Source organism: Arachis hypogaea, chromosome 20 (genome assembly GCF_003086295.3).
Source record: "Arachis hypogaea cultivar Tifrunner chromosome 20, arahy.Tifrunner.gnm2.J5K5, whole genome shotgun sequence".
Lineage (NCBI taxonomy): Eukaryota > Viridiplantae > Streptophyta > Magnoliopsida > Fabales > Fabaceae > Arachis > Arachis hypogaea.
Window position 1 is genome coordinate 16979159 of NC_092055.1, and position 26854 is coordinate 17006012.

Below are 26854 nucleotides of genomic sequence, written 5' to 3' on the forward strand. Positions count from 1 at the left end.
TTATTTTCATAGCAGACATTATTATATAGTGTTTTCCTTCTCAAGTGTGCATTTTATTGTGGAAGAGAGTATTTACTCAGATTGAGATGATTGTTATTTATATAGTATTCACAATATTGGTTTTTTCTGCTTTTAAATAGAGACAAATAGAGTTAATTTAGAGAGAAAAGACCCAATATGACCCTTGCAAACCAAAAAAAAAAAAACACTTCGACTATCAACTTTTTAATTTTAAGACAATATAACTGTTAAACAGTAACTTTTTCAGTTTTTTTTTAAGGCTCTAAAAAGAAAATCTCCTATGCGAAGTTCTTTGGCGTTTTCCTATTTGAATATTTACAACTTCATCTTTGATTTTTGGCTATTGCCACGTAAAGTTAATAGTTAACTGTAAAATAATTTAGATAATTTGATTAAATTTTTATCCAGATATTAACTTCAAACACCTAAGTTTCTATCGTGTCGAAAACTAGTTAGAACGAGAAGTTCCCCTTCGTCCTCCCCAACCCCCATCCCGACAGTAACAAACTATACAAGATTCCTTTCGACTTTCAATCAGCTCTCTCGTTTCTATCTTCTCAGAACTCTGAACTTTGACCAACACAACCAAATGGCCTTCTTGCTTAACAAGACCACCATTGCTTCCCATTTCCGATCTCACTCCCAGGTTTCTAAGATCCCCTCTTCCTTTCTCTTCTTTTCTTTTTGATTAATACTTAATATTTATTTAATATAAAATATCATTGTCTTTCTGATTATTATTTTTGAGAGATCAGAAGGGTGAAGATCTGCTTTCACTCTCGCGCCGTCAATACCATATCGAACCTGGGCCTCGTGAAAAAGCGGTAAGCTTTAAAACCCTTTCTTTTCTGTTTATTTTATTTAGGTTTTCTAAAATTTTGTTGTGTTCAAATAATTGAACTAATGTATTTCACTTATCTATAGTTACTTCGATTTATTAAGTTTTACTTCTTTCTTTTCCCCCATTACTGAACGATGTTGATCAATAAAACGTTTTGTGTATACCTTCGAATATTTCATTGGTTGAATATGTAGTAAAATATTGGGCTGAATTAAAGCAAACTGTTCAAATGATCTCTTGAATCTGGCTTCAACATCTTGTTGGTTTGGCTCCAATGGTGCAATGAATAGGGTTAGGGTTAGGGACTTAGGGTAGATGTATTACTGCGTTCATGTATAAAAAAACTAGGGTTTCAGTACCTCTTATCCAATCAATGGTTGAGATTTGATCACAAATTATATGAATTTTAAAATTTTAATCATTTTAGTTAATAAAACCAGTGGCAACTTCTTGGACACACAACACAATATAAGGGTATGAACCTCCCAATTTGATAGGAGTACTGATGGAATCCCCATAAAAGTTTTATGACTACATTAGAGAACTTTAGTTAATGCGCTAATCTTTCTGATAACTTTTTTTCTGTCTTGCAGTCATGGTTTTTATGATATTTTTTTTTATCTGTATTTTATTTTTTAATGTTTGCTTATAGTTATGGCACTCAACTGTTGCAGCTCTTGGCTGAAGATGCAGCTTTGAAGCCATTTAAGTCATATAAACAGAGGGTTAAGAAGCTCAAAAAGATTGGCGATATTCTAACAATTGTTGTCGTTGCAGGTAAGTCGTATTTTATTTTTTCTATTTTATTTTTCCTGTTTTTGTTTTGGTTTATGAGTGGAAGTAGAATAACATTTTTTTTTTCTGATGTCTTTGATTTTGACTAATGAAACCATCATGGATGCTTTGTTCTCTCTCAAGGCTTAAAATTCGTTGTTTATATGTTGGAAATTTTATGGTTGCTTATGAGCCTGGCTTTCACCCTGTACAGTGAGAATAAGAATAAAGGGCTTTGTTGTTGTCATTGTTACGAGCTCTCCCAACTCCATATATCTTTGCTGTTGTAGATCCACGTAATGAAATAGTTAATAGTCAGAATAAGAATAAAGGGTAGGGCAGAATTTGGGAGGGAAAGTCTGTTGCTGGGAGGTTGGGATACATAGCAGAACACACGGTTAGTTAGTTTGAGAATCATTTGTAGTTTTATATAGTTGAGAGCTCTAACTCTCCTCATTGTATTTGATTCATCCAACACAGTCTTAATTTCCAGGGTTCTTAAGCACCTTTCTGCGAATCTGCAAAGTTGCTTTCACATTTCGATGTTAGAAGAGAAAAATATACTATCAAGGAATTTCCAATAAATAATGCCAATAAAATGTGGATGTTATTCTCTTTATCCTTGTGGTCTGGGGCATTTCCAATATTGTCATTTCTCTGAGGTCTGTTTGTGATTAAGATGGTAGGTCTTACTCACAATGCAATCACACATTCTTCGATTCTTCAATGTCTTGCATTCTTTTATGATGTTTCAGGATGCTGCTATGAAATATATGTCAAGGCAGCTATGAGAGAAGCAGCTCGGAAACAGTAACATTCCAGAATTGCAGAATGAAGTGAATATTGTTGGACGCTAGCTTCCATTTTAATATTTTATTTTCTATGGTAATAACAATTTGGGTTGTATGCTTTGCCGTGTTGGAATAACCGAATAAGCAGAAATTTATTTGAACCCAAAATGCTTGTGCATCAATAGTAGTTACTTCATCGTTCAAGATTTAAAACTCTCTGATGAACTTGAATTTGATGATGTATCTAGACACAGTTTTGGTCTGATGAACTAACCAGAGGTGATTAGTTCTCCTGGCTACTCATGGTTTGGCTTTTTGTCTGCACCGTGAACTGATCTGAATTCAACAAAACCAAGAGCAATAGGAAAATCAAGAACATATCATTCGATCATTAGACTGATTTGCAGTAACGTTGGAAAGGATATTTTTAGCTATGAGAATTGTCAAAATAATATTTCAAAATAAAATGGATGATGTGTTTCTTAAAGATAATCTAGTTATTTATACTGAGAAAGATATTTGTTGTTACTTCTAATACAAATATAATGACAGATGACTTCAAATATAGAAAAAAGTGTTGAGCACAAAATTGTTCTTAGAATGTGTTGGAGTAATTAAAAGAGATTAATTTTAAAGAATATTTAAGAGTGTGTTTGGTTTGTGATTTTTATTTTCTATTTTTATTTTTATCATTTTTTATTTTTTATTTTTGGGTTGTGAAAGAAAAAGAAAAAACAATAAAATTATTTTTTATTTTTACCTGTTTTTTTTTTTTTTCATAAAATTCTGAAAACAGAAAACATTAAAAATAAAAATACAAACTAAATGCACCCTGAAATTTTTAATGGCAAAATAATATGCTTGAATAATATTCGGCCAACTGGGATGCCATTTGGGAAAGACGAGTCCAGGGCAAAAGACAGTGGGAGATCAAGGTGAGTCTTTTTTTTTTTTTTTTGTGGGTTTACTATATTTTGACCCATTGTTTAACATTGTGATCTATTCATGCAAAAGAACTCAACTGAACACATAACAATCAGGTTAATCAAATTAAAAACACCAGTGAATCGAACATTAATATTGTGCGGAATAAAACGTGATAAACATTCAATCATTAAGTAAATTATTTCTGCATGGACTCAACTAAACACACTAATAATCAAATGAATTAAAATAACTAACTCCAGTGAACTGAAATTCATTGATATTCTGAATAAAACTTGATAAACATTCAATCAGTAAAAAAAACATTTCTGTATGCAAAAGAACTCAACTGAACGCACTAATAATCAGGTGAATCAAATGGCAAACACCAGTGAACCGAACACCAATCATGTGCTGAATAAAACGTGATAAACATTCAATCATCAAGTAAATAATTTCTGCATGCAAAAGGACTCAACTAAACACACTAACAATCAAATGAATGAAAATGACTCCACTTAACAGAAAGAAAATATGAACACATTTCCATTTCTATGCCCTAGTTACGCCAAAAAATGGAATTAGATTAAGTCAATCTACTAAATGAAGTAACTCAATTCAGTAAACCTAAAATGCAAGAGAAATGTGAGATTGCAAGATTTTAAATGAATAGTAGTTTTTATCATACCTTTTCGCAGTCTGTATTCTTGTTTTTGTTCGTGTTTTCTTCTTTCTTTCGAAATCTTCTCGCAATTCTTCTCCAGTAACGATTTCTGTAGAAAACACGAGTGAAGTTTGAGAGATTTTGAGAGAGATTCGACCTTCTCCAGTAGCGATTTCAATATTGAAGAAGGAACGTTGTTTCATATTTAAGACACGAATGAATATATTAAAGTTTCGTGCATTTGGGTGCGTGGAGTCACGTTTCATTTAATGAGAATGGGTTTTGTTGGTATTGAACCAGCTTGGATAGACTTTAATGAAAAATTATATGGATGTGTAGCATGATTGGAAAAAAAGACCAATTTAATTCAGTTGTCAAAACCATAGTAATTAAGTAATTAAAGATTTAAAATCTAATTCTTTAACTGTCCAAAAGAATTAGAAGACACCAAACTGGACTATTACAAAAGTTTATAAATAAAAATATGGTTAAATATGACAATATAGAGAAGTGGAAATAGGAAACAACTCCCCAAACTTCTCCCGTCTCCAACTCAAAACAAAGGAACCAAAACAAAAGTAAATTAACCAACGAAAACTAAAATGGTTTAGGTTAGAAATATTTTTACCATTGTCACCCATTTTAATATCATAGTTCATGTTGGTCCCACAAACAAAACAACCAAAAACAAGCATAGGCCGAAATTAGAGACAGTTTACGGTTATAAGAATAACAAAGCCAAGGAATTCAACTCTAATTGTCTTTTATGATAATCAATCATGGTTGATACACCACAAACTTCTTCATAGGACAGTTGCACACTGGACAAGTTACAACACTCCCTTGAGTTGAACCTTCACTTGATGAAACCATGTAAGAGTGATTGCAAGGACCTTCAACAACAAAGTTAGGGTCTAAGAACTTTCTTGCAGTACCAACCAAACCAAACCTTTCTAGATCTTCACTCCACTCCTCAAATCTCCCTAAAAAATCCATCAAAACCATTCCTTGAAGCCTTATAATATTATCTTCTTTACAACAACTTCCAATCACTGCCCAACCTTCCTTTTTATCATTCATGTCAAGCATTGCTGATAACTCTGCCAAAACTTGATCAGAACTTGGTGTCTTTCCTAGTCTGATTTTCGATCTTCTCATACTCGCCAACCGAATCCAGAAGAGTTGCATCTTTGTAAAGGAAAGTTGGCTACTCTCATTAATCTCAGTAGAACTTGACATTATATTTTTTATTTGTTCAGTGAAGTTACTATGACCAACATATATTGTTTCTAGCTGCAGGCCTTGTTGTTTGAGCTTGGTTATGCAGTCACTGAATTGTTGGATCCATGGCAGGTTTTCACTCCCATAAATGCAAATGTTTTTGCCTTTTTCAACCTGACAAAGTTGTTAAGGTGATTGGCTTAGGAGTTGCTGAGCAGTTAGGTTAGAAATATAGAAATATCAAGAGACAAATATTCTTCTTATCTAAATACACTATGAAACAAACTCCTACCCAATATGCAAGAAGAGGGTTGATATCACCTAGCAAAAGTTGCATTGTGAGATTCTGGTCTTCCCAGAGCTCTGCCTCTTTTGAAGCTGAAAACGGATAAGCTCGAACGCCCCAAATCATGATCATATCAAGAGCATTGCGATTTGCAACCGTTCCATTCGAATCGAGTGTGACGATTACAGGATCATCTCTGTAGTTCCATTTATCTTTGATGTACTTCGCTACAGCTGAGCTTAGTAGCCTTGGCTTCCAAACAGCATACCAAGGCAGAGAATTCGATAAGAATTCGAGACTACTCTGTTCAGCATCAGTCCATGATGTACCAGAAGATGGAAATGGAATCCACACAATCTCATAACTGTCCTTGAATCTCTCATTCAAAGGATGATCACATGTTTGCTGAACTAGTAAGAGTAATTCTTCAAACGCAAGTAGCTTCGGCTTTGAGATTAAAAGAAGAACTATCTTATGTTTCAGTTTAGTCACACCAAGCTGCAAAATTAGGAGAATCACTGTATTATCATGTTCCTATATTTATCACTTTCAATATAATTTAATACAACTATGCTACGTGTACACCAAAATCAGCTATTAAAGTCAGCCACCAGTATAAAATACATGTTGGAATACAAATACATTGGTAGTAGCTGATTTTAATAGTTGATTTTGGTATACAAATAGTATTTTTGAATTTCATATGCCAATTGATCTGCTTATACCTTCACGTTTTTTGAGCAATCCTTCAGTGGCAAGTAATTCTTTGAAGGAAACAATAAATTGAGAACCTTCTGATTATCAATGTGAACCTCATCAGCAAGATTCAATAGCTTGTCTTGTACGTTTCTCTCTGAAACATTAATTAGTGGATAACTCAGAATTGTTTTAATATATAACTATAGTTCCATTATAAGAAGAAACAACACTTATGAACCAGAAAAGTAACCTATTTCTTGGTGACACAAATCCACCTGTGCTCTGAGAATGTTGCATATACTTCCTAACCTATATGTCAAACTTGAGAGCTCCCAAGCAGCAATTATTGTTGAATCTGAATACCTGAAACCAAACAACACACAGGTTAGGACAAAATATATATATATAATATTAGTAAATGTAAGAAATTATGCTAATTACAATATTAGCCTTAAATAAATTTAGATATAATTTACGAGAACAACAAAGCCTTATCCTACTATCATGTATAATGTCTACAGTAACTGTATTTATTCAAAAATAAAATAACGACAGATAAATTGAAACGGAGGGAAAGTAAGCAAAAAGAATATGTTTTTAGAATTAATTAATCACTAAGCCTCAAGGGAAAGAACATGCACTTGGTCATGTTTCTTCTTGGTTCTGAGATCCATGAGTTGACAAAAGCATGCAAAGCTGCTTCTAATGATCCAGTAAACAGCAACATACACCAGAGACTTTGTGGCAGTTACTATCTCATTTCCAAGCTCTAAATGCTGATGTGGTAGAAAAGATTCAAACTCAATAATGCACATTGCCACATCCATCATTGTCTTAACCAACAAGCTCAATGCCTTGATTTGTGGCCGCAGTGGCCTTAAATTGAAGGGTAATTGCTTAATCCTCGCTATTGAATCGGCCAAAGTGTTCTGTGGCCGAAGCTGTATGAGTTGCCAGAATTCGCCATATCGTGCAGCGAAAGCAGCTAGGACTAGAACTACTTTCGCATCCCATCTATAATCCTTAATCAAATCAAACAAACTCAGTATCCTTGAATTGAGATCGCCGTCCGCGGTGCGTTTGCAATTGCAGACAATCTGCCATTATAATAGATGTTAATTACTTGTGTTACAAGGAATGTGTCGAGTGATCCAGTGTTGTTGAATTTAGGAAATTGAAGTAATACCTTGTATGAAATTTTGTTGACGATGCATCCTAATGGTTCGGAACAATCAAGCTGCTCAATTTCGGTTATGTCGTTCTTCAGAATTCGAAAGGAGGCAGAGGATAAATTAGAAGCCACCTGAAGCAAGCAAAGCCAATTGAGAAATCATTATCTGAACATTTCAGTAAGGTAAAAGGAAAAAAAAAGGCACTATCATTATTACTTTTTTATGTCAATATATTTGTTGAGCAGTGCTTGCAAAACTATGAATCTAATGATATTCTGAGTGGAAAAGGTTAAGATCTCTATGTTCAATAATGTACGGTATCATCATTTTTTGACATATAGACACCAAATCTATACCATCTATCTTGGATAGTGTTGGAAGTAGTTATGGATCTCACGACCTCATCATCCTTGATAGATGGTGTAAGTATCTATATTCTAAAACGATACTATAGTTTATGGATCTATATCCTAAACAAGACAAAGAGAAAAAGAAGAGTGAGAGTTATGAATAAATAAAGAGTTTAATAGTGTGAATGCATTTGGGGGTGGAAATATGATTACTAACTATTGTTGAAGCATGAAACATAACAGTTCCAACAGCCTGAAGCATAGTCTCAGAATCCAACCAACGACCATCTGGATCGTGTGTGAGGAGAAGCTTCTTTATGAGATTATCATCTAGCATGCTAGAAGTTGAAAGCAGGGAAACCGAGTGCCTTTTATGGAAATCCATGGCTGAAAGAATGCAATATAATGGTGAAAATAATCCCACTATTTAAGCATTATATGTAAAAAAGAATCAAGTATCTTCTTTTTATGCGACACACGCATGAGGTTACTTCCTTTTTTTTTCCCCATGAGGTTACTTCTTTGCTATACTTAAATAGGGTCGATAATAGTTCATATGTATGCCTCTGTAAATATTTGGTATATTTATTTTGTTTCGTATGTTGAAATATAAAAATATTTAACAGTATATAGTAAAATTAGTTATTAAAATTAACTATTAATATAAAAAAATATTAAATAATTAATAAAATTTATTATTTTTGGTCACTAGTAAACGTTAAAAGTATCAGTCAAAAACAATAAATTTTACTGATCTTTTAGCATTTTTTTACTATAAAATATATATTATAATATAAATACACATTAAAAATAAATTAAATAATATATGTATTTATAAAAAAATACATTAAAGACTGATTTAGTGACTAAATTTTAACTTACAAATAATATTGTTAAAAAATATTATATGCATACTAAAAATTAATTACAAAATCAGCTATTATATATTTTTGTATGAATATAAATATTGTTTAATTTATTTTTAAGATATATTTTATATTATTTAAATATATATTTTATACGAATAATTAATTTTGTAATTGATTTGTAGTATATACTTTTTTTTATATACCTAACATAGTTGATTAAAATAATATCTACTTTAATTTCTTATTATTGTTATTATTATTATTATTATTATTATTAAAACGCGTAAATTGTATTGTCTAAATCTCATCTCTCATTAAAAAAATATCATTTCAATATATAAGAGAAAAATAAGCACAAATAATATCTCTACGCTATATGCTAAATTGTTAATATCTCCCAAAAGATTAAAAGGAATGTCTCTTCACTTTTACTTTTTGTTTTCTCTTTATCTTTACATTATTTGGAACAAATTTCTTTTAACGTGAAGTTGTTACGCCAATTAGAAAAATGATAAGAGAATAAATTAATTTTATAATTAAGTTTAATTAAATCTTTTATTATGTTTTTTATTTTTTAATTAAAAATTTTAATTATTAATTCTTAAACTATTAAACCATCTTGGTTGAATTTAATTATCAAAATGATTAAGATTCTAGTTTTTTCCAAAGTTTAGCAAATTACTTTTTATGATTCTAACTGTTGTTTTTTATTTAACCATATTAGACGTATATTAAAATTAGCTACCAAAATTAATTAATATTAATATAAAATATATATTAAAATATAAAATATATAATAAAAATAAATTAAACTATATATAGTTACATATATTATTTATACATAAATAATAACTAATTTTGTTGATTAATTTTAATACGATAGTATATTAATTAGCAGGTAATTATAGTGTAAAATGTTTTAATGACATTAATAGTCAGTGATTTGTTGAAAGTAGAATATGTAAGTAATAATAATATAATATTGTACCATTTTAAAAATGACACATGTTAACTCATACATTTGTGACTCATTAATAATTGCATTTGCAGTTCCATCCACGTCCCACGATAGTTTCTTCAGTGTGAGATTACCAACCTAATGGAATTATATTATCAAAAAGATCTTTCAATAAAACAAAGGGATGTGATCTATATAACTTTTCTTTCTCTAATACATTATTTTGCGTGGGTCACCAAAAATGAGTCTCAGTATGTAAGTATGGAACTACTGCTTTTACTTTTGCTTTTGGATGCATAAAGATGGAGAAGAACAAAGAAGCATCTCATTTCATCATTAATGATAAGGACAGTGTTGAGGAATGACCAGATTCTCGGTACCATCTAGAAACTCATCCTGACTCTTATATTATTCAAAAGGACAGTGTTTTCTCGACAAAAATCTGGCCCTTGGGCAAAATTCGTTCCCCTTGGCCCAATCACCCAAGACCTCCCGGTCCATCAATCATACTGTGATACGAAATCGTATCTTCTTATTAGGGGTGTGTATGGCCCGGCCCGGTCCGAAGACCTGGCTCGATTTCGAACATTTTAGAGACTATTTTGGTGTGATTTCATCGGGTCTAGTGTCGGGTAAGGGTCTCAAAAATAGACCCGGTCATTATTTCGGGTCACCCGAAGTCGGCCCAGTGGCCCGGTCATCATACACAATTAATATTTTGTGTTATTAGTGATGGATGATGGCTATTCTTATGTAGAATTTAAGTATTGTAAACCTTAATATTTTGTGTTATTAGTTATTATAAAACTATAAGTTAATGTTTTATGTTTTAAATGCATAAGATTTTAGACTAATGCATAATATTGTGTTATTTATATTGATTTAAATATTTGGTGTTATTAGACAATATTAGTATTGCTTATGGTTATGCTTTAATTTTAGAGAGAGTTGGTTCTTATTATATTTTTCTAAGTGAATTTTACCATGTTAAATAATGGTTGGTGTCTTATAAATTTGGATATTTTCACATGCTAGCTTATAAGAAGGTATCAAGGTAATGTAATTTTAACGGCCCGGTTTTTACCCGGTATAATCGTGGCCCGAAAGTGTATAGGTTTCATCGGGTCTAGGGCCGGATTCGGGTCTAATAAATAGGCCCGGTATATATTTCGGGTCGGGTCTGGGTCACATCAAATCCGGTTTTACCCGGCCCATGCACACCCCTACTTCTTATACAAGGATGATTTTGAAGTCTCAAAGTAATCCATAGAAGGGGAGTTTCGGACTCTCTCATGTATGCCAGACCAATAGGGGTGTTTATGGATCGGATCCGATTCGCATATCCGCGGTGTTTATCCGAATCCGATCCAAAAATTGCGGATATGGATTCGATCTGCAAAGCTTTCGGATCGGATCGGATCATATCCGCACACTAATCGGATTGGATTGCGGATTTTGTGTTAGTATCCGTATATCCGCGTATCCGCAAAAAATAAAGAAATAAATAAGTAAATATTCTTTTTATGTTTTATTTCAACTAATAATTATTATATATGTTGTATTATTTTAATTTATTATTTAAGAAAAGTATATTTAATATTATTTTAAGAGTAAATATATTTAAAAGAATAGAAAAAATGAATTTTATTGATATATTTTTAATAAAATAAGCTCTTAGAAATATTTTTGTGTTTTGCGGATATATCCGATATCATATCCGATCCGATCCTCAAATGTGCGGATCGGATCGGATCCAACCTTAAAAACTGCGGATATTGGATCCAATCCGATGATTTTAGTGCGGATCGAATCGAAATTTTGACCATATCCGATCCGATCTGATTCGCGCTCACCCCTACACACAAAAAATTTCTAAATCTTAACCCTAAGAAATTCACTCTAATAGCATTTGAGTGCCTTTGCAGATTTTATATCCCGCCGCTTGCACAAAATCCGGAAAACTGCTCGACAACCTTGTCAGGTTGCAGATCCCATCATTCAAAGTCAATCCTGAATAAATTGTATACCTAATAAATAAAGATATCCTAGCTCTCTAGTTTGCTAGATAAGAGAACCAGAGTCGAACAAATAGAAAATAAGAGAGTTTGGGAAAGAGACAATGTGCAGAGGAAGAATAGAAACTGAGATGAAAAATGTTCTCACTTGGTATAATACATTCGAATAATTTTGTCACTCACAAAAATACTTTAGAATTTAGAAACGTGACAAAAATACTCTACCGTGATCATAGACTTGCTCCATTTTTTGTCGCATTTTTGTCACGTTCTAAAATAATTTGAAGATATTTTTATTGATAACAAAATTCGAGAGTACTTTTGGCAGCGCTAAGATAATTCGAGTGCATTTATATATCATATCAAAAGACAGAAGACTACCATCTTTTATCAACATTCTTGGTTGTTGATTTTGTCTTGATATATTATCAAGAATCATATCACTAGTTCTATACATCTCCTTCACTTTATGCATCACTCCACTAATCACATGCAGCCACTTTTGTGAAGCAAACAACTTCTGCAGCAAGAAAGCAAGGTCTTTCTGCAAAGGCAGTGTCTCAAGACCTCTTTGGCAATCTCCGGCGAAGAGAGAACTATGGCCGATGAAGTGATGTATGCTACCGAAGCTTGATAGTTCCTATGGTCCTGGTGGAAGACTATTTGAGGCTGCAATTTTTTATCTATGATTGTTACTGATCTTATTACATAACTGCACACAATTTGGTTGCAATTTAATTAAACAAGCATGTCTCACAAGGAGAACCACATAACAAGAACATACTATGTAAGATACTATATAAGCAACACAACCTAAATTATTGTAGTATTTATTACAGAAAGGTGGTTCTGAAACCTTACAACAACAAAATCCCTGCATATTATAGATACAGCTTTGTTGTTCTGCATACTATATATTTCTGATAGACTAATACAATGGTCCTGAGGGCACTTTGCTGTTATTATTTTCCTTTCGTTTATTGTTAGCAGGAGAACATGGATTCACTCTTACATAACAAACAAGAAGCCACCCTCTCCAAAATCAAGAATATAACCCTAAACCATGTTTCAAGCTTCAACTCTAAGCTGACTTATTCGGTAATTATCTCAGGACAGAAATACAGAAACACATGGAAAACGAACTTATTCGGAGAAATAGGCAAAATGTCTCTATCTCAAGACAATTTATCAGACAGACAGAATTCTTCTATCTTTTCTTGTCCTTGTATCCTGTTTTCATATGTTCTATATCCTGAGACACCTACCAAAGAGTAAATGCATGCTAAAATCTAAATACAGTAATCATAAAATTCAGTAATATTTGAAGTATGATCCATGGTGAAGCTAGGCATCTTGTCCAGCTTAACAGGGTTGTTCTTGCCTCCAACCAACTTAGCAGGATTCCCAACAACAGTAGTCCTAGGAGGAACATCCTTAATCACCACAGAACCAGCACCAATCTTAGCACATTCACCAACCTTAATGTTCCCCAAAATACAAGTCCCTGCACCAATCAAAACCCCATCACCAATCTTTGGATGCCTATCACCAGAAGCTTTACCAGTTTCACCCAAAGTCACACTATGCAAAATTGACACATTGTTACCAGTCACTGCAGTTTCACCAACCACTAATCCAGTTGCATGATCAAGCAGAATCCCACTTCCAATCTTAGCACCGGGATGAATATCAACTGCGAAACCTCGGAAACTCGGTTCTGGATCATAACTACCAAGACTTTTCTTCCTTGAAGCCATAGCTTATGAGCAACTCTATGGCATGCTAAGAAGCCTTTGAAGTTCAAGAAGCAATGCACATGGCTTATGCAAGCAGGGTCTTTTTCCTTAACTGCTTTGAGATCATCCTTCACAGAATCCATGATTTCTTGGTCAGATTTCAAGATCCCAACAAAAAGATCAAAGAGTGTGTTACTTGGAAGGCTTGCACTGCTTAATCTGTTAGCAAGGTGATTGGCCAAAGCAGATTCCAATGAATCATGAGACAGAATTGAGGATTGGTATTCAGAATAGGTTCCTCAGTTACATCAAGTTCAGCCTCTTCCTTCATCTTCGGCCATAGATCCACAGCTTCATTTTCTTGAACTTCCTCAAGAAAAGTACGGGTAGTCTGAAGAGTTTTCACCTGGTACTTGCAAACACCATCAGTGAAATTGTTTCTGAAGATTTTTGACCCCTTGAATTATTTTTGGTCAACTTTGAACTTGAAGCATCAATTGAAGCAGAAGACTTAGAAGGCAAGGTTTTAGGTGAAGGAAGAGGAGTGAGAGGAGAAAAAGGGGTGTGGCAAGTTAAGAACTTTGGATTGAGAAGAAAGAGAAGAGAGAATTGGGTTAGTGTTGGGTTGACAAAGGTCAGAAAGGTTTTATTAATTACCAAATTTGATGCTTTATGTTGTATATACTTTTTATATAAGGTCAGAAAGGTCTAGGGCCTACAAAATCATATAATAATTTTGTTTGCACAATCTTTGAATTAGAGAGCAAGCTTATCTTGTTCTTGACCGGAACATCAATATAAACCAACTAAAAAAAAAAAAAGCAGCAGCAATAATTGTGGTCAAGCAACATAAAGAAGAAGTAGCTACAAACTTGTATATGTTTTAATTTTCGCCCTCTTTTTTATTCGTAAACTCATAATTATATTAACTTCTTTTAAACACTATCATGTTATTTTATTCATTTACTAAAGGTTAGTGAAGAATCGCAAAAAAATTAAAAGTATGTGTTTTGCAATTCTTAACTTTTCTGTAATGAAATCTCACCGATGAATTCATCATCTTTAGACCAGTCTACATAACGAAAGAAATATACTTGCTTGTTTTCATCAATTTTACCTGTTTAGAGTATTATTATATATGACTATAACTTCAGTTAACGATACGTATCAATTTACAAACAATTATATACGAAATGATTAAAAAACATGTTCCATGTAAAGTCAAAATTCATATTAATGTACCTCTTTTTTATAAAGATTATTTTAACCAAAATATTATTGTAATTCATTCTACAAGCATTACAATTTGAAATGTTTAAATGTTACAACTCTGTGGACTAAGTCTATAGGGTTGAAATAAATAACGATATAAATAAATAGATATAGGTAAATACAGGCTTTACTAACTTGAAAAAGTAAAATATTCTAGGATTCCTTCATTATAAATTACACTTGATTTGCATGCGGATCAATCACATTACATACATAGAATAAAAATTCACACCTTACATGCCGTAAAATGTCGATAGCTCAGAGCTTGACCTCTACATCCACACCAGCAGGAAGATCAAGCTGCATCAGAGAATCTATTGTTTGTGCTGTAGGATACAAAATATCAATGAGACGCTGATGTGTTCTGATCTCAAAATGGAATCGAGCATCCTTATGTACATGTGGCGATTTAAGAACACAATAAATTCTCTTCTTAGTTGGCAATGGTACAGGACCCATGGTTTTTGCATTGGTATTCCTTGCTGCATCTAGTATCTGCTTGCAAGAATCCTCTATCAAGGGCACCCAGTAAGACCTAAGTTTGATTCTAATCTTCTGCTTAGGCGCCATCTGAAAATGGAGGGAAAATTTCAGATAAACTGAAATTGATAAGGAATTAAGGAAAATAGTTACGAATCGGGAACAAGATATAACAGAGTTGATGAATATACTGTATCCGGATCACCACCAATGCTAATTGAGGAAGTGGTACGAGTGTCTGAATCTCCAACCTTAAAAAACAACACAACAAAATCAACAAAACCACCAAATTGATTCAGGAGAAGTATGAATGGATATCATTCATTCATAGCTAGGCGGGATATCATTTTCTTTTTTTCACAGAATATGATTTCTTATTAACACTCTTGGAAATTCAGTTCCAAAAACTGTGAATTTACAAAGACCAAATAACATTGTTTGATTCATGTATACAACTCAATCTAGTGGGAAAGGATTATATTTATAAATCACTATTAGTACTTACAAGTTCATTGTACATTCCAATCTTAAACCCTCAACAGAAACTTGCCCTTGATAAGTGTGTCTCTTAGCTTGAACTATAAAATTTTAACCTAAACATTTGCATAGTTATCCTTTCCTAGAACATTATATCCACCTAATGGTAGAAAATTTCTTTCTAGGCTCCTTGTCCTAATCCATAATTGAATCCACAAAACTAAAGGAAAATCATAGAGCTAAGTTCATTCATTCGCTAAATTCATTCATTCAATGTTGAATTCAATCTCATTCTAGTGACCAAGCACTCTGAGAAACAAATCAAACAACATACATAGATATTTACTATATTACATTGCACAATTTCCAATTATCATTTTCACCATCCAGAAAACTCAAGTTATCCGAATTCGAATGAACAAAAAATGAAGAAATGCGATATGCACAGACCTGAAAGGTGGTGGCCTCAGATTCATCACCAAGGGTTTCTGGAGGTACGTCTAGCGGTTCCTCCGAATCCAAAACTTCAGGCGCGGCATAAACCCTAGTTGATGAGTGAAGCAGCTTAGGGGTTCTGAGCTTGAAGGTGTTACCAGATTGAAAGCACAAAGCCGAAAACTTTAGGTTGGAAGAGAGCGAGGAGGAAGAGGTAGAGAGAGAAAGAGGAGGAAGTAGTGCCGCAGAGAGAGAAGAAACCATCGCCATCGAAGAAGCTCTGAGGTGAAGAAGCTCACTCTACACCAAGTTTGCCAGAACCGGACCAGTCAATAAACCGATAAAATCACTGGTTCAACGGCTCACTGATTCGGAATTCAACCGATTTAATTAAATATCAGTATATCACAGCGTTTACAAAAAAAAAAATTAACTCAGCTTACAAACTTTCATCACAGTGCTTACAAAACTACTCAGCAAACCAAATTAACTCAGCAAACAAAAAATTTATGAATAGAATTAAGTCAATTAACTCAGCAACAGAATTATCACAGTGCTTATGAACAAATATGAACAAAATTATGAATAAAATTATGAGCAGCAAACAGAAATTTTATGAACAAAATTAACAAACTACACCGCATTTAATATTGTCATTGTTTATGAACAAATATGAGCAAAATTATGAACAGCAAACAGAAATTTTATGAACAAAATTCACAAACTACACAGCATTCAATATTATTAGTGCTTATGAACAGGTATGAATAAAAAAATGAACAAAATTATGAACAGCAAAATGACTGTGTTTAACAAACTACACAGCATTCAATATTCTCAATATTCAATGTTCTCAATTTATCACAGTACTCACCGGCTGCGAGGAGGAAGGGCAGTGACAGAAACACAACGGCGACACACACACAGAGAGAGAGAGAGAGAGAGAGAGAGAGCTCGAACAGAGGAGACGGCCAACGAGCTTCCAAACGACGGCGACGGCTGCGGTGGCTGTGTGAGTAGGTGTGGCTGCGTTGGTTTACCTCTTTATCCATTTATTTTCTAAATTATTATTTAGAAAAATATATTGGGCCTAATTACTGTTCGAGTCCCATAACTCATAAGTGTTCAACTTCATATGGATCATTGTTGAAGATACGGCCCAATATATTGACCCAAAAAGGTACGGCTCAATTTTAATTTTTTTTACGTTCTATTTATTTCGGCAATAACAATTTTATTTTTTAGCAATTACACTTGGCTTCTTTTAATCAAATTTTTTGAAAAAACTGACTGTGTAAAATTATTCATATTAAATTACATATTTTCTTGGGTAAAAAATCTTAATAAGCCAAGTCAAGAATCATGTAACGTAAATACGCCAAAACGAAAATTGTTTCAGCAATAAGCCAAATCATATTTTTATATAATTCGAACCATGCTGGTTCGAATTCCATTTCTACATAATTCGAACCAGTTTGGTTCGAATTATACACAAACACATGCATACACGTAATTCGAACCAGCTCGGTTCGAATTACACACAAACACACGCACACACATAATTCGAACCAACTTGGTTCGAATTACACACAAACACACGCACACACTAATTCAAACCAACTTGGTTCGAATTACACACACTAATTCATGGTATAATTCGAATTTTGCTGTTAAAAAATTAATAATTTATTTAAAAAAATTTAATAAAAAAATTAATAATTTAAAAATTAAAAAAATATATATTTTTATTTCATACGTTAAAAAAAGCTAACAAAATATTTAATTACGAGACTTCTTTAAAATATTAATGAGCTATCAATTTGAATTCCATACAATACTTTTCTGTCCATTTTTAATAGTTCATGAATATTTTTTAATAAATTTTTTTAATAAATTTTTTTAAATTATAGTACAAAAAATATTTTATCCTATGCAAAACAATTTAAAAAAAAATGGCTTAAAAAATGTTAGGAGTACTATAAAAATTTGTAATGTTATAATAACTTAGGTAAATACATGCATGTACTCAAATTTTAAATAAAATACTCTACATAGTTAATAATAATTTAGAAATGAAAGAAAATATTTTATTCCATACAAAATAATTAAAAAATATATTTTATTCTATACAAAATAATTTTAAAAAATGGCTTAAAAGATGTTATGAGTACTATAAAAATTTGTAATATTCTAGTAATTTAGGTAAATACATGATAAAAATATTTTTTCTTTAATTTCTAAATTATTAGTGACTATGTGGAGTATTTCTTTAATGTCCTAAGTCATTAGGACATTACAAATTTTTATAGTACTTCTAACATCTTTTAAGCCATTTTTTAAATTATTTTGCATAGAATAAAATATTTTTTTGTAGTATAATTTAAATAAATTTATTAAAAAATATTCATGAGCTATCAAGAATGGGCAGAAGAGTATTGTATAGAATTCGAATTGCTTACCATATAATTTGAATCAGAGTAATTCGAACTTCGCTATGCGTAATTCGAATCATGTAATATCTCACCATATAATTTAAATAATTTTATTAAAAAATTATCATGAATATTTTTTAATAAATTTATTTAAATTATACCATAAAAAAATATTTTATTCTATGCAAAATAATTTTAAAAAATGGCTTAAAAGATGTTAGAAGTACTATAAAAATTTGTAATGTCCTAATAACTTAAGACATTAAAGAAATACTCCACATAGTCACTAATAATTTAGAAATTAAAGAAAAAATATTTTTATCATGTATTTACCTAAATCACTAGAATATTACAAACTTTTATAGTACTCATAACATCTTTTAAGCCATTTTTTAAAATTATTTTGTATAGAATAAAATATATTTTTTAATTATTTTGTATGGAATAAAATATTTTCTTTCATTTCTAAATTATTATTGACTATGTAGAGTATTTTATTTAAAATTTGAGTACATGCATGTATTTACCTAAGTTATTATAACATTACAAATTTTTATAGTACTCCTAACATTTTTTAAGCCATTTTTTAAAAATTGTTTTGCATAGGATAAAATATTTTTTGTAGTATAATTTAAAAAAATTTATTAAAAAAATTTATTAAAAAATATTCATGAACTATTAAAAATGGACAGAAAAGTATTGTATGGAATTCGAATTGATAGCTCATTAATATTTTAAAGAAGTATCGTAATTAAATATTTTGTTAGTTTTTTTAACGTATGAAATAAAAATATATATTTTTTAATTTTTAAATTATTAATTTTTTTAATAAATTTTTTTAATAAATTATTAATTTTTTAACAGCATAATTCGAATTATACCATAAATTATTGTGTGCGTAATTCGAACCAAGCTGGTTCGAATTATGTGTGTGCTTGTGTTTGTGTGTAATTCGAACCAAGCTGGTTCGAATTATGTGTGTGCGTGTGTTTGTGTGTAATTCGAACCAAGCTGATTCGAATTATTAATGATTCGAGTTCGAACCACATTGGTTCGAATTATATAAATATATGGTTTGGCTCATTGCTGAAACAAATTTCACTTTAGCTTATTTAGGTAATTTGCAACTTCTCTTGGCTTATTCTAATTTTTTGCCCTATTTTCTTGTTGTATCCCCAACTTTGTCACTTCACACCAACGCATGGTGTTTCACTGATTTGGTATTTTTTTTGTCACTTAAATATAATGTAAGGATAGGTTTACCAAGCAATATTTAAACTTCTAAAATGTTGCAGCCGAGGCTTTGAGCTAGTGGTAGAATCTGCTATCTCATAAAGAGCTGTACAAGAGTTCGAACCTTGACTAAGTTCAGGAGGTCATAGAACCAATGATAGTAGTGGTGTGTGTAAGTGTGTATGAGTATATAATATAAAAGACCAACAAAATTTTTTTTTTAAATGTCGTTTCGAATATATAAATACATACATGTCAATTTTTATGGGTATAAATAGTCATTTAGTCAAAAAAAAATTTGGCCTAACCGAAAACAATCACATCAGCGCAACTTTTGGTATATGGAATTAAGAAAAGGTAAATACTTACATTAATTGCAGAAATTATTTTTAATATGGAGATGAAAATGATGTTTTGGTTGAAGATGGGATATTTGAAGTGTATTACAGTATTATGAATGTATAAAAAAGGTGACATGCACCTTATGTGTTGCCAGGATGATGACACGTGTCCAACACGCACTCTACATATTGTCAGAATATTGCCTACGTGTTGACCTTTTATCTACAAAATCTACCTACCTGTAATTATACCAAATAATTACATTTTTAACAAAAACACCAATATTTTTTTTATATATAAAAAAATTAGTCACATTAATTCTTATTTATTGTCAAATAGATCATATGTGTTAATGAGGTGGCAGTTGAAAAATATGAACCTCAAGCAATTTTTACTCTCTTTTTTCTCTTTAATTTCTTTTATCGATATAAATCATACTATGATACATTTAAAAGTAAAGTAAGATAAGCTTAAATTGTGAACCTTTATATATAAAAATGAAAAATAAGAATTCATATATCAAAACATAAATCACATTGTTAAATATGATTTTTTCTTCCTATATATCATTTACGTAGGAGCCAATTGAAACTATATAGCTCAATTGATGTAGATTTTTTAAAAATTTAATTTTGATGCTGTCAGTGTAAAGTAGTTTTACACGTGTATCTAATTATGTAATGTTATATTTATATTGACTGTGTAAATAATCATCTAAAAAAATAGATGTAATTACAGACGGCGTAATATATTTTACATTGTCAATATTTCAAAATTAAATTCATTTTTTAAATATTAAATTTATGTGTTATATCTTTAGAAAAATATTTTTAGTGAGAAAATAAAAATCTAGCTAATATCAATTTAATTACAATGCAAATACATTATGTACAAGATGTCTCTGGTACGGGTTGAGAGATAGATCGAGAACTTGCGGGTTGAGGCAGATGTCGGATCACTTGACTGGAGCAATGGGGGGATGTACCTGCAAAGACACTCCGACGCTCAAGTCAGAATGGATCTAAGAGGTATAAGGTGTGAGGAATGAATGAATACCTGGAGGGACTTGGGTCCTCCTTTTATAGGTGTTGGTGAGCATCTTATCTTATCTTATCTTATCTGGCTAAGATAAGGGAGATGTTTGAATTCGAAAGTCGGTTAGGAGCTCTAGAGGGCCGGTTTCGGGCCTTCCGGAAGATGGAGACGGGTCGGACCCGAGGAACCGGGTTCGGTTTTAGTCGTGGGTCCGAGATCCGTAGGCCGGATCCGTAACAGTTGCCCCCGCAGTGGGAAAGCGAGCAAGGTCGGTCTGTCGCTGGGAGGTGTGGTATTTGACTGCGGGCTGGGTCTTTAGTTTTTCTTGGGTGTTCGTTTGATTCTCCGTCGTGAGATCGGTGTCTCGGCCTCGACTTTTGCTGGAAGGTTCGTCTGACCGTTTTGGTTTGACGTGACTCTTCCGAGCCTACTGCGTCTGTTGCGTTCTTCGAGGCGTGCTTTATTAGCTTCTATTTTCGAGGGAGGTGTTTAATGCGAGGGAGCATTTTCCTCTTTTGCCCCTACGAGCCTTACCTTGTTTTAGGGTTATTTGTGTATTTTCGCCCCCCTCCTTTTGTAACCGTTTTGGCCTTCCAATTCCCTCGTTTGTTTTATTTTTTCTTTTTTCGTTCTTTCTTGAAGAAATCTTCTCTTCTCTCTGTGTTACTGTTCTCTGGTGCTTTTTTGCCGCTTCTGCTTCTCAAGCTTCCCCAGGGTCTTTTTCTCCGTTTCTAGGTTGGTGTGATTCTTTTCTTCTTTTTTGTTTTGTGCTATGCCTGTTTTGTATTTGCCATGCGTTGTACTTTGTTATTTCCTTGCTGCATTGTGTTTTCTGCGGTGGTATTTTGAGTTTTGGGGGGGGGGGGGTGAGTGTGGTTGTGTTTGGTTAGTAGTGGCGGTGCACCACCGTGTTGGTTTTGGCAGTAGCGGTATGTTTCTGTTCTTGCTTCTGCGTAGGGCTGGTAGGCTGATGGTGGTGCTCCTCCCTGTTTTAGGTATGCATCGGCGGAGAAATGAGGGTGTTGGTGCTCCCGTGGCTCCCTCCAGGGGCGTCCCCGCTCGCTACACTTGGGTGACTAGCGACGTGTGGGGCGTTCCGTCACGGATGACGGAGGCCGATCTTCAACGCCTCCGTGATCAGGGGGCGATTTGTGGTGGCGGTGAGATGGAGCGGTAGTACGAGCTTGCCCTTCCAGATGCCGACGAGCGTGTCTGTTATTTAAATCTTCATTCGCCCACTGTTCTGGACTGGATGTGGGTTTACGAGTCGATGTTTACACGGCTCGGCGTGCGGTTTCCTTTCTAGCCATTTGTTCAGGATTTGCTGAGTCGGTGTTCCGTGGCGCCGTCTCAGCTTCATCCGAATAGTTGGGCTGCCGTGCGGTCTTTTGAATTGGTGTGCCGGTATCTCGACCTTCCGGCTTCTGTTCCTGTTTTTCTTTTTCTCTTCTTATGCACTCTCCCGACTAAAGAAGGAAAGCATAAGAAAGGATATATGTCATTCCGTGCTTTAGCCTCATCGCCGAATTTTTGGGTTGTTTGAGGATTCCTTTCACGGTTTCAAAAGGGAGTATTTTAAGGTGCGTCCCGTTCAGGGGCATCATCCGTTTTGGTTGTCGCCGGAAGGCGTCCGCCGGTTTCCGACGTACTGGAATTTCCGTGCTGGCCCGTCGGTTTTGACTAAGTTCACCTATGATGGCTTGTCCCAGGAGGATAAGGATGTCGCCAACATTTTGTGGCATTTGTTTGGCGAGCATCCGTTGAATCCTCGGGATGTCATGGGAGACCCCGAGGCTTGTCGGGCGTATATTGGTGTCTGCCCTGTCTCTTTCCTAATTTTTTATGTTTTGTTTTCCCGAGTTTGTAACTTGATTTTTTCTTTGGTTTCTTTCAGTTGAGATGGTTGGTGGGCTGACTTCTTTGGCTAGGTTGAAGGCCGCGATGGGTCGGGAGGAGGGATCTTCGTCTCCTTCTACCCCTGTCTCCAATCCTGCCATGGATTCTCAGCCGGTTTCTCAGGAGGTGGTTTCCTCGGGTGCATGGGCCGATGCTCAAGTTTCTCCTGGTCCTGCAAACTCTTCTGAAGTCGTCGTGGTGACGGCTGCTGAGGCTTTTCGGAAGAGAAAAAGGCCTGAGGACCCGAGCAGCGAGACTTTTGAGGAGGAGGGTTTGGTGCCTAGTGTGATGGATCGTCGTTTCGATGCCCCGGGTTTTATTAATCAACACTTGATGCCTGGTACGGAGCCGTTTTTTGATGGTTACGATGTTTCGTTCCAGGCCAAGTCAGTGTACCGTGCCCTCCTTCAGTATGCTGTCGTTGTTCGGAAGGCTGAGCCCATGATGGCTCAAGTTGGTTTGCTGGATAAGAAACTCCGTCACTCTCAGGCTGAAATGGTTAAGCTGAAGGAGAAGCTTGAGGCTGCCGAGATTGCAAGGGAAAAGGCAATGAAGTCTTCTGAGGAGGCCGGGGCAGAGATTCTCCGGCTTTCCGCGGTTGAGACTTCACTTCTTTCTCAACTGGGTGAGGAGCGGCAAAAGGCTTCTAATACGGGTTCCCAGGCTGCCGTGCTTCTTGGTGAGACGGAGGCTTTGAAGGCCGAGGTTGCTGCCTTGAAGAGGGAGAAAAAGGAGTTGTTGGCTGATGATAAGGATGCGATTGCTGCTACCGAGGAGACGATGAAGGCACAGGCCCTGGTGCTGGCTCCGGGCGTAGACGTGTCCGTGATGGGAGCGTTCAAGACCGTTCGTGATGGCCGGATAGTCGACGTCGAGTAGCTTTATCTCTTTCGTAATTTTGTATTTTTGTCTTGAGACTTGGCTTGTTTTTTGGATATTTTGGTTTGGCCGTAGGCCGTGTAACCGTGACTTCGTAACTCCGGATTTTGTTAAATGACTTTTTCGGCCGTTCGGGCCTTTTTGTATATTCCGTTTAAGACTGTTCCATTTTTTGGTTTATTTCATTCCGTTTGGGATGAGCGGACCGTCGTGTGGTCGTATTTTCGTGGATATCCGTGTGTTGGGCCTGGGGGGTGATCGGTCCCCCAGTCGTGGCCATAGTTTTGTTCCATATTTGGGACATCTCAAAATTGAAGAATTTAGGGATAGCCTTTTAATGGAATTTTATTGATGGGTGGGCCTCGTTAAAACCCTCCGTCTTTGGGGGGAAAGAGTACCCGGGATTGATACTTAAGCAATTTTCAAGAGTTGTAAAATGGGAAGATAAGCAAATTTGAGAGTTGTAAAATGGGAAGATACATAAACAAGTAAAAAGGGGTGACCTAGTTAGGTCGGCCTAGGTGTAGTATCGCCGTAAATTTGCGGCGTTCTAGGTCCTTGGGACTTCGTCGCCGTTAAGCCGTTCAAGTTTGTATGCTCCTTTTTTGATTACCGCCTTGATTCTGTATGGTCCTTCCCAGTTGGGGGTGAGTTTCCCTTCTCCTGGGGGTCGGGGGACCGATGTCGTTTCGTCGTAGGACGAGATCGTTGGTTGTGAATTCTCGTCGGATGACGCCATGGTTGTATCTTAAGCTGATTCTCTGTTTTAGGGCTAGCTCTTTGATATGAGCTATGCTTCTTTCCTCGTCAATGAGGTCTCGTTCTGCTTCTTCGTCGTTACCGCCGACCGTTTTTCTAGGGCTTGGGTCCCCGATTTCTACCGGGATGACCGCTTCCACACCGTATGTTAATCGGAAGGGTGTTTCTCCCGTGGTCGTTTGCGGTGTGGTTCGGTATGACCATAGGATCGATCCGAGTTCGTCGGCCCATAGTCCTTTGGCTTCGTCAAGCCGTTTCTTGAATCCCTTGACGATTATTTTGTTTGCGGATTCCACCTGTCCGTTTGTTTGGGGGTGTTCTACCGAGCTGAAACGGTGAGATACGCGTAGTCCTTCTAAGAATTCTCTGAACTTTTTGTCAGCAAATTGGGTTCCGTTGTCTGAGATAACGATCTCGGGGATCCCGAATCGGGTGATGATCTGTCGCCAGAGGAATTTACGGCATTGGGCTGCCGTTATGGAGGCTAGGGGTTCGGCTTCGATCCACTTGGTGTAGTAGTCTATGGCGACGATGAGATACCGGAGTTGACCGGGTGCCGTAGGGAAGGGTCCGACGACGTTGATCCCCCAGGTGCCGAATGGCCGTTCTGCCGATATGATGCTGAGCTGGTGTGGCGCGGCTTGGTGGATATTGGCGTGCCTTTGGCATTTGTCGCAGCTTTTAACTATTTGTATGGAATCCCGGATAACCGTGGGCCAGAAGTAGCCTGCTCTGATGACTTTTTGGGCTAATGTTTTGCCTCCGACGTGGTGGCCGCAACAACCTTCGTGGATTTCGCAGAGTATGTACTCCGTGTTCTCGGGTTCGACGCAGTTGAGCAGGGGTTGCGAGAATCCGCGTTTGTATAGCTATCCTGTGACAACGGTATAGTTGGCGGCTTCCCGTTTTATTCGTTTTCCCTCTTTGGGATCCGGCGGCAGTGTTCCGTCAAGGAGGTACTGTAGGATAGGGTAGGTCTAAGATCCTTGGTTCGAGAGTGTCAGATGAGCGTTGGTTGTCGTTGACACGGAGGGTGACTTGACGACTTCCTGGATTAGCGATTTGTTACCGTGTCCTGGTTTGGTACTGGCTAGTTTGGAAAGTAGGTCTGCCCTGGCGTTTCGTTCCCTAGGGACATGCTGTATGGTAACTCGCTCGAATCCTTCTTTTAGTTTGTTTACCTTGGCGAGGTACTGTTGGAGTAGGGGATCTCGTGTCTGGTAGTCTCCGTTGATTTGGGAGCTGACTACCTGTGAGTCGGTGTTTACCTCTAGGACCTTTGCTCCGACTTCCTGAGCTAGAGCTAGGCTTGCCAGGAGAGCCTCGTATTCTACCTGGTTATTTGAGACTGGGAATTTGTATCGTACTGATTGTTCGATTACGACTCCGTTCTGACTTTCGAGAATGACTCTGGCACCTCCAGAGGTGACGTTCGATGAGCCGTCAACATGTAGTTTCCACGATTCGGGGGTGGAGTTTCCTGGGGTCATCTCGGCGATAAAGTCGGCCATGGCCTGTGCTTTGATCGCGTACCGGGGTTCGAACTTGATTTGGAATTGAGATAGTTCGATGGACCACGCTAACATTCTTCCCGCAAGGTCGGGTTTTTGTAGTACTTGTTTGACCGCCTGGTCGGTTCGGACCGTCAAGGGGTGGGCCTGGAAGTATTGTCGCAGGCGCCGGGAGGCTGTGAGGAGTGTAAAAGCTAATTTTTCTAGTTGTGAGTAGCGAGTTTCCGCTTCTTGCAAGACTTTGCTTATGAAGTAGATAGGTTCTTGTTCCTTTCTCATGTTTTCACGGATGAGTGCTGCTACGAGTGCCTCTTCCGTAATGGAGAGGTACAGGTAGAATGTTTCCCCTGTTTGGGGTTTGGCAAGGATTGGTGGTTCCGCTAGGACTTTCTTGAAATGCTGGAATGCTTCTTCACACTCCGTCTCACATTTAAAAGGGGCTCCTTTTTTCATTAGTTTGAAGAAAGGGATCGCTTTTTGAGCCGATGCCCCGAGAAAGCGTGATAACGCCGTCAATCGGCCGGTGAGCTTTTGGATGTCTTTGAGGTTTTTTGGGCTCGTCATTTCGAGGACGGCGCGACATTTCTCCGGGTTTGCTTCAACTCTGCGTTGCGTGATCATAAAGCCGAGAAACTTCCCTGCCTCCATCCCGAAGGCACATTTTGCCAGGTTGAGTCGCATTTGGTGCTTTCGTAGGGTGTTCATTATGACCTTGAGGTCGTCGGTGAGTTATTCGTCGGATTCAGTCTTAGCGAGTATGTCGTCTATGTAAACTTCTAGTT

At 35.6% G+C, this 26854-nt stretch overlaps 3 protein-coding genes and 1 pseudogene across 4 annotated transcripts; 1 reads left to right on the forward strand and 3 right to left on the reverse strand.

The window, feature by feature from the left end:
* Positions 1–139: 139 nt before the first annotated feature.
* On the forward strand, positions 140–2821 carry LOC112784609 (succinate dehydrogenase subunit 7B, mitochondrial). Its single transcript, XM_025827878.3, has 4 exons — positions 140–667; positions 777–845; positions 1537–1639; positions 2392–2821. Exons 1-4 carry the CDS (start codon positions 611–613, stop codon positions 2448–2450), a joined length of 288 nt encoding a protein of 95 aa, XP_025683663.1. The 5' UTR covers positions 140–610; the 3' UTR covers positions 2451–2821.
* A 1538-nt stretch (positions 2822–4359) lies between these two features.
* LOC112785121 (protein SIEVE ELEMENT OCCLUSION C) lies at positions 4360–8185 on the reverse strand. The gene is made up of 7 exons (XM_025828557.3): positions 7961–8185; positions 7408–7524; positions 6861–7318; positions 6472–6584; positions 6248–6375; positions 5529–6020; positions 4360–5410 (listed from the first exon to the last, which is right to left on the reverse strand). Exons 1-7 carry the CDS (start codon positions 8126–8128, stop codon positions 4793–4795), a joined length of 2094 nt encoding a protein of 697 aa, XP_025684342.1. The 5' UTR covers positions 8129–8185; the 3' UTR covers positions 4360–4792.
* A 4170-nt stretch (positions 8186–12355) lies between these two features.
* LOC112784966 (serine acetyltransferase 3, mitochondrial-like) lies at positions 12356–13784 on the reverse strand (annotated as a pseudogene).
* A 764-nt stretch (positions 13785–14548) lies between these two features.
* On the reverse strand, positions 14549–17136 carry LOC112784431 (small ribosomal subunit protein uS10c). Of its 2 annotated transcripts, none has more exons than XM_025827632.2 (4): positions 16860–17136; positions 16001–16350; positions 15265–15324; positions 14549–15163 (listed from the first exon to the last, which is right to left on the reverse strand). In XM_025827632.2, exons 2-4 carry the CDS (start codon positions 16253–16255, stop codon positions 14852–14854), a joined length of 627 nt encoding a protein of 208 aa, XP_025683417.1. In that variant the 5' UTR covers positions 16256–16350; positions 16860–17136; the 3' UTR covers positions 14549–14851. The 2 variants fall into 2 exon arrangements, with proteins under 2 accessions (XP_025683417.1, XP_025683418.1); XM_025827633.2 differs by having other exon boundaries at positions 16001–16285; positions 16860–17114.
* Between the last annotated feature and the right edge of the window lie 9718 nt (positions 17137–26854).